The 14,411-nt window shown below is 39.3% G+C and overlaps 1 protein-coding gene and 1 non-coding gene across 10 annotated transcripts in view; both read left to right on the forward strand.

Moving 5' to 3' along the window:
* Window positions 1-14,411, forward strand: part of LOC148054913 (ubiquitin-associated protein 2-like) — a 103,136-nt gene that overhangs the window by 30,830 nt on the left and 57,895 nt on the right. For 5 of the 9 annotated variants that reach the window (XM_087763694.1, XM_087763689.1, XM_087763693.1 and 2 more), the window contains 8 exons: window positions 1,050-1,228; window positions 2,344-2,554; window positions 3,754-3,793; window positions 6,548-6,731; window positions 9,290-9,356; window positions 10,674-10,869; window positions 12,118-12,209; window positions 13,106-13,156. In XM_087763694.1, coding sequence (XP_087619820.1) covers window positions 1,050-1,228; window positions 2,344-2,554; window positions 3,754-3,793; window positions 6,548-6,731; window positions 9,290-9,356; window positions 10,674-10,869; window positions 12,118-12,209; window positions 13,106-13,156 — 1,020 coding nt within the window. The remainder of the gene's footprint in view (window positions 1-1,049; window positions 1,229-2,343; window positions 2,555-3,753; window positions 3,794-6,547; window positions 6,732-9,289; window positions 9,357-10,673; window positions 10,870-12,117; window positions 12,210-13,105; window positions 13,157-14,411) is intronic. The other 4 variants (XM_087763695.1, XM_087763690.1, XM_087763691.1 and 1 more) reach the window with 3 other exon arrangements.
* On the forward strand, window positions 645-733 carry LOC148054915 (small nucleolar RNA SNORD121A). Its single transcript, XR_015706146.1, has one exon. It is a non-coding gene; the product is annotated as a small nucleolar RNA SNORD121A (small nucleolar RNA).

Here is a 14,411-nt window from a genome sequence, read left to right on the forward strand (position 1 = left end):
GATGGTGCCCCTGTGCTCGGCACTGGTGAGGCCGTACCTCGAGTCCTGTGTTCAGTGTTGGGCCCCTCACTCCAAGAAGGACATCGAGGTGCTGGAGCGTGTCCAGAGAAGGGCAACGAAGCTGGTGAAGGGTCTGGAGCACAAGTCTGGTGAGGAGCGGCTGAGGGAGCTGGGGTTGTTTAGTCTGGAGAAGAGGAGGCTGAGGGGAGCCCTTATTGCTCTGTACAGCTAGCTGGAAGGAGGCTGTAGCGAGGTGGGGGTCGGTCTCTTCTCCCTAGTAACAAGCGATAGGATGAGAGGAAACGGCCTCAAACTGCACCGGGGAGGTTTAGGTTGGATATTAGGAAAAACTTCTTCACTGAGAGGGTGGTCAAGCATTGGACCAGGCTGCCCAGGGAAGTGGTTGAGTCCCCATCCCTGAAGGTGTTTAAAAGAAGGGTAGATGTGATGCTTGAGGAAATGGTTTAGTGGTGGACTTGGCAGTGCTAGGCTTATGGTTGGACTCAATGATCTTAAAGGTCTTTTCCAACCTTAATGATTCTATGTTTCTATTCTATATATAAGTTGCTAGGGAGAAGGAGAGCAAAGACCATGGTATATTTCTTGTTTATAAAGCGGGAAATTCTAAGCTGGATAGTTTCAAGGTCCAAAATACAGTCTTTTGGATTGTCTTTTCCAGTCACATATCTGATTGCTCTGTGTGGAAAATGACTGTTGCTGAGTAATTTTGGATTGACGTAGTAGCCACAAGATGAAGGTTGGCTGAAATGGGATGGACAGAGATGACACTTTGATATTGTAGAAAAGTATGGCTTATTCTTTCAGCTCCAGATCAGGGCACAGAATCAATGAATTAATTTCAGGTTACAAGAATGTAGTTAATTTATGTGATGTAAACTGGAGGGTTGTTGCAGATCTAGTTAGCAGCGAAGGCTGAGGCAGTAACTGAAGAAGCCTGTAGTTAAGGGAGGAGAGGGTGTCAGTTACTGGTATCTTTAATACAGACAGTGCATGCAAAGAAATTATGGCTTTTTTTTTCCTCCTTTAAGATTCCTGCCTCTGCAGTGGAGATGCCTGGATCAGCGGATGTGACGGGGTTAAATGTTCAGTTTGGAGCTCTGGAGTTTGGATCAGAGCCTGCACTCCCAGAGTTTGGATCAGCTTCAAGCAGTGAGAATACCAGCCAGGCGACCAACAATAGCTTGTACTCAAAATCTGTAAAGTACGTGTGAGTTCCCCTTGTGCATTCTTACATGTCTTCTTTAGGGGGTCAAGTTTGTGCCAAAAACATCAAGGCACAGTTACCATGTAATGGGAGGGGGAAATAGGATGACTTGTAAGGCTAAGTGTTTTGTGTGGATAGCATCTTAAAGGAGAAATTTCTAATGATAATCAAAATCTCCCTGGATGGGTTGATGTGAAACTGGAGATGACATGAATGTAAATAACCTTATAATAAACCACCCTTTGTAGAATTGCTTTCACACGTTTAATTGCCCTGATTTTCAAATTTGTTTGAGTATTTGTTCCTCACAACCTGAACTTGTCTGCTTTTTTATCCAGAAGAGATGACCCTTGTACCATATGTGTGTGTGTTAGTAGATTGGCACCAGATTACAGATCTGATGCTTCTATGGGATGAGAAAAGAAGCCAGGCTTTCAGTATGCAGAAGCTTTTACTGAAATGCTAAAATAGCCAATGATAAATACTGACGTACCAGTAACCCATTTTTTTCTTCCTTATTAATTCAAAAATTGGCTTCAGTAAAAACCTTCTTGAAGTTAATTCAGAAATACTAGTAAAAATGAACTTTCACATTCATTTCTAGTTCTATAAATTATTTAAGCTGTTTAGAAAGTAAAACATTCCTGCATGTTTTAAAGTATTTTTTCCTCTTTGCATAGTTCATTCTGTTAGACTGCTACTGTAACGTTAGAATTATATTGTAAAAAGAGAATGGGTGTTTCTCATCATATACCAGATTTTATAGATCTAGTTGTTTAAAAAAGAGAGATTATGATCATTAATTTATCCTTTGAGAAGGCAGAAATAACGTGACTGAAAAGTGCTTGTGTGTAAACTCTTGTTTTGGTTGGGCTGGCAGGAGGAAAGCGAATGATGCTTAGTGCAGCTGATGGTTTTGAAGCAGTGATTACTGGGGACCAAAGAAAAATTATATATATATTTTTTTTTTCCTCATTATTAGATTTTCTAGTATAAATAATGTAGATTTGACTGCATGTTTAGGGGTAGTTCTAGATAACTGTATAGGAGCTGATATTTTCATGAAGGTGTTTAATATGTCATTTACCAAGATGATAAATAATTTTTACTTTTTCTAGTGATCCTTTGAATACCTCTTTGCCAATATCCAATACAGTACAGGAGTCCACCTACACAACCTCTGCCATCACCTCTTCCAGTCTGACCTGCTCATCCCAGAGCACTAGCCCAGTAACAACAACTTCCTCCTATGACCAGACTTCTGTGCATAGTAGGATAGCGTACCAAAGCTCCATGGCTCCGTCTGAATCAACCCCTGTCGCAGTTACGGTGAGTGAATTTCAGAAATAAGACCTTGAAAAAGTGAGATATTCTTATCAGTGTTAGACTTGTATTACCCTGCTATGTTAATACTTTTAACCAAGCCCAGTGATATTTTTGCTTCCCAAGCCCACCCTGTTGTTTGTTTTTGCTTTTCCTACTGTGTAGCCATTTTTGCCCATACTGTATTTGGGGGATATAAGAGCCTCTGATTTTATGGGTTTTGACATCTTAAATTGCTGTTTGACCTTTTTTCTTAGTAACACTTAACATTCTACTTGAGTTTCCTTCCCTGAAGCTTAGCTTTTAAAAAAGGAACTATCTCTGTATGTAAATGTTAGTCATGGTATTTTGCCATAACTTGGCAGTTTTTATCCAAAGGTATATTATTTATTAAATTTATATGGCACCTAGCAAATGGATCCCAAACTGTTTGTGGCCCCTCCAGCATTACTCTCTTGTTGGATTTAAACACCAGTGGGAATTAGTTTCAACTTTTATTTTAAAAAGCACAGGGAGAGGTCTAATCTAGGACAGAGAGGATCTCTCTTGGGAGATTCAAAAGCACCTACTCTCTTTGTGTATGGAATGTAGGTTTGTTTTAAGAGAACTTAATTTATTAAATGTTTAAGGAACTTGTGAGAGTTTGTAAGTTTATTTACTTCTGGCCTTTGTTATGCAATGGCTCAGTCACACTTGTCTTCTGCACTAGCTCGTATGTACTGGTGAGGATCAAGCATAGACTATCCACTTCTGTACTCCAGCGTTATCCAAAAAACAACTGGTGCTTCTCAAGTCTTATCTTTCAATGGAAAAAAATTGGCGTCTCTGTGTAACTTGGATAGTTAAAATTGTGAGTTGCATTAGATCAAAAGCACAACCATTTCCTATATGTTAATGCAATTCTTTCTTTCATATTGGTGTGAACCTGAAGTTTATGTTATATACAGTACATGGGAAGGTCTCCTGCTGATGGGTGTAGTATGGGCAGTGTATGGGATTCTGTATGTTCAGGACACCTTGCACTTGAGACAACTATTATGTGGTTTTGTTAAAGGCAGTAAAAAGTTAATTTTCTGCCTTTTTTTGGTCTTTCAATTTAGAATGAGTATAGAATTTTGCATGAAGCATGTTCGATGTGTGATTCAGTCTGAAAATTTAATATACCTCTAAGATGATTTATTCATTCATTTCTCCTTTGTTTACAGAACGGGCACAGTGGTGTTAGAACACAGGCAACTCTTGACAGTAAGTTTACAAAGCTTGGTTGTGCACAGGACTTTCTGATCTTTCCTTACTACTTGCTGTGCACACAACTGTAGCAGTGACATCTGGTTTAAGGTTTTATATTGTTCTCCCTGACTAGTTTTTGGCTGACCCATTTGAGTTTATTTTGTACTTGCATAGGATACACTGCTTGCTTCTTGACTAAAACTGGAGTATGAAAGCAGCCCTATTAAATCTACAAACCTAAGCAGTCTTAGAATTAGAGAAGCTGCTTTGCTGCTGCTTTTCCTTTTGAATTTACCTGCCAAAAATTATTTAATATAAAATTAAAATAAAATATAAAATCAATATAAAATTTCTTAGCAATTCTTCCAGTTCTCAGTTGGGAAGTTGCAAGTAGCATTTAGCTGTAATGAAACAGTCAGTCACGTTCTTTGAACACACCTCTTACTAGGTATAGTGCTACTTATGCCCTGTTACAAGCCCGTGGGGAATAAGGGCGACTAACATGCTTCCTCTGCCGGGTAGTTTGCTGTCTTGCAGTGGAGTAACAATAACACAGCACTGGCTCTGGTAGAGGTCTTACTGTTATCCTCATCTTGCCCTGTTTCTAATGTGGTGTTTTACTTGTAGCACCCCTACAGCCCTCTTCCTGGAGTTAAAATAATTAAAGTATAGTATTCACTCTTCTGAACTTTATGTGCTGCTCTGTGGAAGTTTTCAAGGGCAGCAGTGTGAATTAACATCTTTTGGAATTCCAGCACTTCAATTTTAGGTCTATCTTCCTCTTAAGCATCTCTTCAGGTAGGTCATTAGTGGGGCAGCCTTTTTTTTTTTATACTTCTGAGTAGAAAGAAGTTGAGTATTAAGACCTGTAAACAGTGTTTTGTTAGTGCCAAGTTCAATTTAAATGGGCAGGAGGAGTGCATATGTCCAAAGAGCCACTTAAAAGTTTATTATGTATAAAGACAACTTTTCGAGTGGAAAACTTTCTTACTCTCATGTACAGAATTAATAAACAGTTTATGAAATTTGCTACAGGACTTGTCTTTTTGCTATGGAAAACAAGGATCTGAGAATTCCTAGTATTTTTGTAATTACTCTATCATGGCTTTATTAGTCTCTTTTTCTACACCAGTTCTCTTTTGAGAACACTTTTGTTTTTTTCTGTATCTCAAGCACATAAACTGGAATCAGTCGTCTTCCATGTATCTATTTCATGCATCCAAACGATTTTGAAATTCTCTGTTAACTTTTGAAAGTACTGACCTTTTCCCTTCTGTATGTGCTGATAATATTCTTAGTTTTTCATCTCTCATCTTTGCTGTTATTGTCCTTTAATATCCAGATCTCATGCTTCCTAAACCCTTAGTTCAAAGCATGACTGATATGTTATAATTCTGACCATCCTACTCATCTCCTGGTTTTCTTTGTCTTGCACGTTGTGTTCAGGCATCTTGTAAGGGGTCTTAATGAAGATGGTGATTCTGTCCCTTGTATTGAGGACATCTACTTTTACTTCAAGAAGGGAACCCTGCTCTAAATGTGTAGAGAGTTGTAAATGTTATTTACTTATTTTTATATGAATCTTGCCAGGAGGTATCAGGTGATATAGTTGCCGCCTTCATAACTATGTTTCTGTTTGTCACTTGAATTTCCTTCTCTGTTGTCAGTTACCCTCGTGCTTATTGCCAAGGCCAAGACCTCTTGAATTCTGTTTGCATAGCACCCAGTCCAGCAACCTGACTTGGGTCATTTAGCGAGGAAACTAAAACCAATAATGTTAACAAACTGTGGTGCGTAACTTCCAAGCATATATCTGACTTTTGTTTGGTGACCATTCTAAAACTATCTTCACATGCATTGCAAGTTAGTGATGGTCTACTGGGTAGTGGTCTCTGGTGTGGTATGGAAGCATGGCCCAGCAGAAGGCAGGGATCAACTCTGAGTTTTATTGGTGGGTGAGTGCCTCTAATTCTTTATATTACCTTTGCAGGACAAGAGATAAGTGTAGAAACAGCTGGGAGTTATGCTGGGCAGTAGAGTTGTTCAGTGTCTTATTACAGTGTAGTGATTCTTTGGAAAGGCACATCTGTGGTCAACAAGTTTTACTCCGTGTAGCCTAAAAAATAATATTAAAGCTAAACACTTTTTGTTATTTAGGTCAAATAAAGCAAGTCAATATTTAACATCTCTTTAGCCATTAAAAATGCTTAATGCTGTGCTCAATTGTGGTCTTTTATTGTAGCTACCTTTATTCTACTGCATTACACATGTGACTGAGTACCCCAAACTGATAAGTTATATGTGCCCTTGTACTCCAGCAATCTCCGTCTCAATCATCAAAGGTGCTGTGTAGGTTGGAATGAAGAAGCAGAGCTGTAGGTAAAAGTAGATTTGTACAGTGCCTTGAAAAGCGCAAATGACTTTTGTTTGCAGAACCAAATGCAAGGAATTTTAAAATGAGGATTGACTTGTGAGGAAAAGCTAGTAATCCAGATAGCAGGAGGTGAAGTGCAGAAGACTGTTGTTTACTACACGTGTAGCAGTGAAAATTATGAACCTATTATAGGTGAAGAGCTTAAAGGGAAAAAATGGTAGCTCTGTTGCTGTTTGAATTTTCCTTAATAGCCAGATTGCTTGATAGTGTTACTGGTCCTTAATGGTCAGGATTTTGTAAACCAAGGGGAGAACACTACTGTGTTCCTGAATCCAGGCTGGGATGTCAGGTATGCTGGAATTTGTCTTCGAATGCCTCTTTTTAACTTGTTGCAGCTACTTCATCAGTTCCAGCACCTAAGACAGAGCCTTCTCCCTCACTACCTTCTGCTGGTTCTCTGCCTAGCGTGGTATCCACCACTGCTTCGCTTCTGCCTTCAGCATCGCAGCACGTGGCAACGTTGCCCAGCTTGCCTCAATCCAGTGATTTGGCCAGCAGCTCACTTTCCCAGTTAAGCAGGTACAGTAGGAGTTGTGATAAACTGAAAGGGGTTCAATTTTGGGGAAAGGGCAAATGTAAGGGCGATTGTGTATGGGAGCTGTCAGACACTAGGGTCCCCTTTTCTGACATTAGCTAGAATTAGGAGAGAGATACAGAAGAGAACAGGATGTTTCTGGTTGCAGAGTATGAGCTCTGGGCTGCCTCTTAATGATAGAGCAGCTGCTGCCCTCAAATTTTTGCAGTATATAAACAACTTTGTGTTTCAAGAGGCTCTTGCTTCAATCATACCAGCTAAATTGATTCCCCCAGTTTGTTTTTCCTACTTTGTGCACATTGCCTGCTGTTTGTTTAGTGTAGCATGTTTGAAATCATTCCTTAACAGTTTATTTACTTCCTGGCTAATTTTGAAATATTGTAGTTTCATTTATATTTGTATTTCTTAAAATTAAAAAACCAGAAATAATTCCACAGGGAAAGTGTGTTTTTTCTTTTTCCAAGACATTTCCTTAAGACACTTCGAAATATCAGATTGGTGTTCCTGGAAGTGCATTCAGCACAGCTTAGCTCATATGCACTATCTGTCTGATTTTCTCAGTGCTTGTTGCTTGGGCTTCATCCTCAGGCAGGTGACATACTGAGGCTATACTGATTGAGTTATGTTTTTAATACTCACCTTTGTACTGTATTTGTTAATGTAAGAAACTAATTTTGATGGAATATCAGGGTTTTTTTTTCCTGTAGGACGTGGTTGATTCTCTTTTTCTGTTGATTCTGTTTCTGATTCTCAGTTTTTTCTGTTGAATAAAATGGTAAATACGCCAAATAACAAGAATTATTCCATTCACATTAGAAGCATCGTTTCCCCACATTTGTGCGTTGAAAAACTGTACATTGGTAGAAATTTTAGTTGGAGGGTTGATGCTGTTGGGCAGATACCAAGTCCCGTGAAAAGATGATGCCTGAATTCCAAGCATGTCTGAATTGGTTATGCCTGCGGCTCTTGTCTGTGTCTCTACCATAGGTCAGATGGTGAATTAAGGCTTATTAGAAGAGCTGGGGAGAGTGGGCGAGGGAGTGGTTTAAAACTGTATGCTGGACTGAACTATTTCTTTCCTTGCTGCCTGAAGTGGTGTCATTGTAATTCCTGCAGATGTGGAACAGTTTTAAAGAATCGAAGTAAAATTAATCTGTGAAACTGCCAAGATTTATTCTGGTCCCACACCTTGAAGAGCTGACAGAATTGTTTGCCCTTAAATTAGGGCATATAATTTAACCTGCAATTTTGTTATGAAAACTGCTGTATTTTCTTGTGGCTATTTCCACAGAGAGTACTAAAATATTTGTTATGTTTAGGATCTCTCTGGCTTCTGATTTCACACGAGGAGGGGCTTTTTGAGCACCAAACCATACATATTTTTTATGGCTTTGTTTTGTTTGCCTTTGTTCAGTGTTCATTCTGTTTATTCCATACTATACTGTAAGTTATGGTCTTAACCTTGAATGTAAGGTCTAACTTTTGTCAGTGTAAATGTTTAAGAACCAGTTCAGTCACGTTTGGATTACAGATGAATGTTGGTGCTACTGTTACTGCCAAAAGTTCACAGGCCTGGTCAGTTAGTGAAAAAAGGCGGTGCTAAAGCAGAGTTGCTCCCTAAAAGGAAGTTACCTGCAGATGTTTTTCAGCAGGGGATTCTTTATTTCCGTATTTGACAGTGTATGTATAAAACTGAACTGGTAGTTCTGATTCATCTTTTCAAAGAGGAAATGTCTCTTGGGGTGTAGTGGTATGAACTGGCCTTGATTAAATTGCCAGATTCTGTAGTAGCATGGCTATTTTTTGGGCTTTCACACATGTTCTTCATTTGCTGCTTTTTTTGAGCCCTGTCTTTTGAGAGTGTACTGGGGCTTTTGACGGAGTTATGGGGCAAATACTCTGCAGTTGTAATTGGTTGAAATAATGTTATGCAGGTTAAAATGTGAGAAATACCATAGTGAGTCAAACCAAAGCACTGCCTCACCCAATTAATACCTGTGCCCCATTGCAGGCAACAGCAGTTGCTCAGGGAAAGAATGAGAAACAAGCCATGTGTTGTATGAACCTTCTTCTGGTTTTGGACTTTGTGTCTTGGAGTCATTGCTACATAATTCCTGAAACAACTATTGTTTTTTCTAAAAATATACTAAATTGATAAATACAAATGAATGGTGTTTTAGATGTTTCTTGTTAGTAATAGTTGTCTCTGTACTTCAGTTTTTTTCATTAAAAGGTAGTAGGATATTAAAGGAAAAAATGCCTGTAGGGAGGTGTGTGTATATATACACACACATATATATATGCATGTGTATGTGTGTATATATACACACACCCCTCTACAGACAATTTTTTCTTTAACTACTGTCCTACTGTGTGTGTGTATGTGTATACACACACTTACAATTGTTATTCGTTAACTAATATCCTACTACCTACTCTGTGTTTGTGTATATACGTGTATATATAGATATGCATACATATATATATTAAAAATAGTTCTAGGAAAAAATAATTTTATTAATTCTTTGCAATTTCTTTCTAGCTCACTTTCCAATCATCAGAGCAGCCTTTCCCCTGCCTCAGTGTTGTCTTCTAGCGCATCACATGCAGTAAGTACTATTTGCATTTCAACAGATGTTTGGCTTATAGTCAGTTTATCTGATGATTAAGACCCTCTCTTAAAGTTCATTGTGTCCCAGTACACTAAGAACCGAAACAAGAGCCTCATCTCAGGGAAGAAGGACTGCCAGCCCTCTAGTGGTAAAAAAAGTCTTTACCACTTGTGGTTTGTACTGGATCAGGAGTGGCTATTACAGAGACTTGCCAGTCACACAACTGCAGAGGAAACTTTCCTGCCAGCAAGGAGGAATGGAACAAAGAAAGAATTTCTTGTAACAAATATATTTTAAAAAAATAATCTTTAGAAGTGGCTGTCTGAAACTGCTCCAAAATGTGGACTGTTAGCAGTCTCCACTGGAGGGGTTAGCTGGCAAAATGCAGGTGCTGGAATGATACATGTCACGACAAATGCCTCATGACAGATGATTTTAGAGTTTACCATGTGGCATTGTTGTCACCTGTGTATTTAATGCATTTGAGATAACAAAGGAAGTGGTAGTGAACACAGTGCTCTAGATGAGGTTGCACAGATGAAAGTCAGAGACGCTGCCTTGTTCTGTGATGGGGTACTTCTGTACAGTCCCGGTTAGGGTGTGCAGATAGGTTACTGCTTTTCTTTATGCCTGTATTTTCATTTGTAATGCTCCATCCCTACTGAATATATAACTTAAAAATTCACACTTATCCAAATGTCCTTTTTTTCTGTTATCAGAGTTATTTTGGCTTCTCTGTGCTGATGACACTGTTTTGCAAGTGGGATCAGCTTACAGCTAAGACACTGTATTGTGCTGGATTCAAACCAGGAACTCCTTTATCCTCATGTGTTCCTGTAATACATCTAGTCTGCATTTGAGTTTACCACATTGACTCTGTTGTGGGGCACTACAGTTTTAATCTTTTAAATTCCACAAGTGCATTGAGGAAATCACAATAGCAGTGTCCTGTATTTTGAAAACAAATACTGTCTTTTGGAAAAAATATAGGAGTTTATTTAACATAAGTACTGGAATATACAAGCAAAGGCCAGAAATAATGCAATGGAGTGACATTTGAGTTACTGTAATATAATTTTGTAATTATATAGCAGTTTGAATTTAACTCTCATATAATAATTTTTTTTGAATACTTAAAAATCGCAAGCATGCAACTTAGTTGCTTGCTTGGTATATAGGCAATGCATATCTTTTGCATGTGCTGCCGTTACTTAAAAGATTGTTGGGGGGTTTTTTTGATCTGCTCCCCTCCCCGGCATCTTCCAATGTGGTTTATTTGCTCTGTGATCTTCATTCTTTTTGTCTCCTTTCTAGCACACTAGTGTTGAGAACACAACTTCGCTCCAGCCCTCAACAACCTTTTCAACTGCTTCAACCTCAGCCACTAGCACCACCTCTTCGGTTGTCAGCATGGCAAGCAGTATGAACACTACAAACAGCCTTGGCCTGAGCGTTACCAGTGTGTCTATACCAGCTGCTACCTCACGGGCAGCTCCCTTAGTGTCTTCAGGTTCGCAATATTAACAGATCACGTGGATAGACAGAGGACTTCAGTCAGCAGGGCTGTCGGTTGAGCATCTCACCAGCCATAACTATGCTAAGAAATCCATGCTCTTGACTAGCGTTTTCAGCATGCTTTATTTGCTGGCTTATAAGATAAAGTTGTCTGGTTTTGTGTATTTGAAATATTTGTTAGGGTGTTATGTGGCATTTATATGGCACATTCCATCCCCCAAGAGCTTTATAAACGGACACCAGAGCAGTTCTGACTTTGGAAGTTTTGGACTAGGAGGTTTGCCCAGTTTGTATTCCAGGTTGTGATCAGCTCCTGGCTATGAGTTCACATTAGCTTTAATTTCAGTCTTCTTTGTGACTTGAATTTATTTGGCAATATCAAAATATACTGCAGTGTCCTCATTATCATATGCCACATCCCTACTGCTACATCTACAGAAAGGAAAAAAGTGTCTGATGTCTGGGTCATTCCACAGCAAATAGCACTTCAGAAAAAGGGTCCACAGAGAGAGAAGGTGGGGAGGCTTCTTGCACTGAGTTGTCTCTTGCTTCTCTCATCAGCCTGAACTGCTAAAAGGAAATCCTATGAGGGAAGTGAATGATTTAAATATTAAGATCAAACTTGCTTACAGAAGGATTTCTCATTCCCATACCTTGTAAATGAAATGTCTGATGACTGGCCAAAGTGCATTTTTTTTTTACTCTTCTGCTTTCTAGCACTGCTTCATGGAGGCGACTGAAACTTTTCAGTCGTCTTCTCTTTGCTATTCTCAGCTGCAATAAGTCACCCACAAAAAGTACGCTGGCAACATTTAGTGCTTTCCAGTCTATTGCTGGCAATAAGGGGGAATGTGTTTACAGAGCAGAAAATGAAAGGAGAGAATTTGCTCTCTTAGATGGAGAACAAAGCCTAAATTTTGCTTTCAGGAGAGGACTGAAGATGGGAGAAGTTTCTGTAATTCTTGTAATCCTCTTGGACAAAGTAAATGACGAAATCAGACTTTTCTCTGATGGGACTGTTTTCAGTCTTAAGTAGCCTGTGCTTTCCCTTCCTTGAAGCATGGTTAAACTCTTCAGGCTATTTTGAGCATTTTCATCAACGAGCACAAAATTCTTCTGTGTAGTTCTGCTCTTTACAAGCTATGACAGTGCAGCCGCCAGGGTTTGTGAGCTATCTTGTCTCAATGCTGAAGCCTTTTCTTTTCTAAAGGCTTGTTAAAGTGTCTGTATTTTGATTCTACAGGCAAAGCTCCCCCAAACCTGCCCCAAGGTGTACCGCCCTTACTGCATAACCAGTATATTGTGGGACCTGGAGGACTTCTGCCTGCCTACCCAGTAAGCAATTTAATTGTTCCTGTCCTTGATTGCTTAACCCTTGGTGCACGTGGGCCCTCCAGACCTGCTGCTGTCTATACTAAGGCATTTCTGTTGGAACATGTTGCACGTGGAATTCTTGTTCCAAATGCTGAAGAATATATGAAATATATTCAGTGGGGGTTTACTGTTGATAGCGAGCTGCAGAACTGTTGGTACGAAACCTGATTTGGCTGCTGTTGAAGCTAAACATGCATGTTGCTATGGTTTTCAGTGGTATCCGGTTTTAGGCCCTTTGAGTAAAATTACACTCATTCAGGTTTGTGTTACTGGTATAGATTTACTATAGAAATGGTTGAAATGTGCCATAGGTCCTGTCTGTCGTACCTTGAAAGATTGCAGATAGCTTTTTGATGTCTGACCGGGATCAACATATTTTTGGTCATCTGTTTTTTGAATCAGAAACTTTATTCTAATAATCTTTCTGTATCACACTGAATGCGAGGGGATACCATAGGTTGCTTTGTGGTCTAGTCATCAAATCTTAAATCCTACTATTCTCAGAAGTAATGATTGCAGCAAAGAAGGCTGTTGCTCTTACTCCCCAATCTGAATGCCCTGTAGATTTTTCACAAGTTAATGAATGATGCATCTGTGAAAACAGTATTGAAGATGGGACAGTCAGACTCTCCTCAGAGGACTGCTGTCACCAAGAAACAACATCAGAGTGACAAGCTATTTTAAGCTTAGCTCTACTAGCCTTAAAATGCTACAGTGTGCCATGATGGCACAATGCGATGTATAGCTGCACACCTTTAAAATAGACTGGGCCTAAGTCAAACTCTGTTTAAAGCCCCAAATTGGTCAGCGTCAGAGAAAAGTATTATAATGATGTTGTATTTTTATTTGTCTTTAAGCAGATTTATGGTTATGATGATCTCCAGATGCTTCAATCCAGGCTGCCAATGGTAAGTAAATAACTTGTTTAAAATTAAATAAACCAAGCCATCTTCAGTGTTTATCATTTGTGCAACACAAATTGGTTCATTTAATGGTGATTCAGAGCTTATATTTATGTTCTATATTCTGGTTTTTTAAACATCCACACTTTCTCTAGGTGGTGTAAATTGATATAGAGCAACTGTTGCGTTGTGCATTTGTCCATCTGCAAATTCTGTAAATAGAAGCAAGTGTGCTCTCTGCTTTTGAGCAGAGAAGTTTTTAATTGTTGTAACAACAGTATGACATCTTGTCAAATCTAGTTGACATCTGAGCATGAGTGTTTTCTTTTACCAAGAGGTAGGGTTGAAAAGCAAGTACACAAATTGGCAGTCAGTAGGTGCATCTGACAGGTTTTGGAAGTGCTCATAGGTGGAGATCTTTCCATATGTATCATGGCAACAAATGCAGGTGAGCTGCAGGAGGGAGAGTATACAAAATTTTCTTTCTTACCTGGATCCAGAATGTAAATGGCATGTAAGAGATGCTGAGCTCCCAGACAGATCCACAAAGAGCCTCAGCCTAGATTGCAGAAAGGTAAAGAATTTTGTTTTCAGAAAACTAGGATAAGGATCTTGCAGAGAAAGTTTGGTAGTATGTAACTGAGAAAAGTCACAGGATTAAGTGATGCAGTGTATGCATAGAGGCAGAAATGGAGCAATGAGCAGTGGTCTGGAAAAGAAGTATCGCTGAATGAATGCCATAATTAAAGGTCCAAATCAGTACCAGGTTTTCCACGTGGAGGCTGGAGACAGCCAGAGTCAGATAATCAAAGGTGAGTATGGAGATGTTGCAGAAAAAACCCTGGTTTTGAGGGTTTGAGCTGCACATTCTGAATTAAAAAGTTGGACGCATTAGTGAAGATTTTTAATAAAGGCATGATTGTCAACTGAAATGAATGGGATTATTTTCAGAGCAGCAAAATAACAAAATATTTGATTTCGGGGGCCAGGAGAGACATGGTGTGGTCGTTTGACCCTGGCTGGATGCCAGGTGCCCACCAAAGCTGCTCTGTCACTCCCCTCCTCAGATGGACAGGGGAGAGAAAACATAACGAAAAGCTTGTGGGTTGAGATAAGGACAGGGAGAGATCATTCACCAATTACTGTCATGGGCAAAACAGACTCAACTTGGGGAAATACATTCAATTTATTACCAATCAAATCAGAGTAGGATAATGAGAAATAGCACCAAATCTTAAAAACACCTTCCCCCCACCCCTCC

The sequence above is a fragment of the Nipponia nippon genome, unplaced genomic scaffold, assembly GCF_047370975.1.
Source record: "Nipponia nippon isolate SJK-2023a ecotype South Korea unplaced genomic scaffold, ASM4737097v1 scaffold_29, whole genome shotgun sequence".
NCBI lineage: Eukaryota > Metazoa > Chordata > Aves > Pelecaniformes > Threskiornithidae > Nipponia > Nipponia nippon.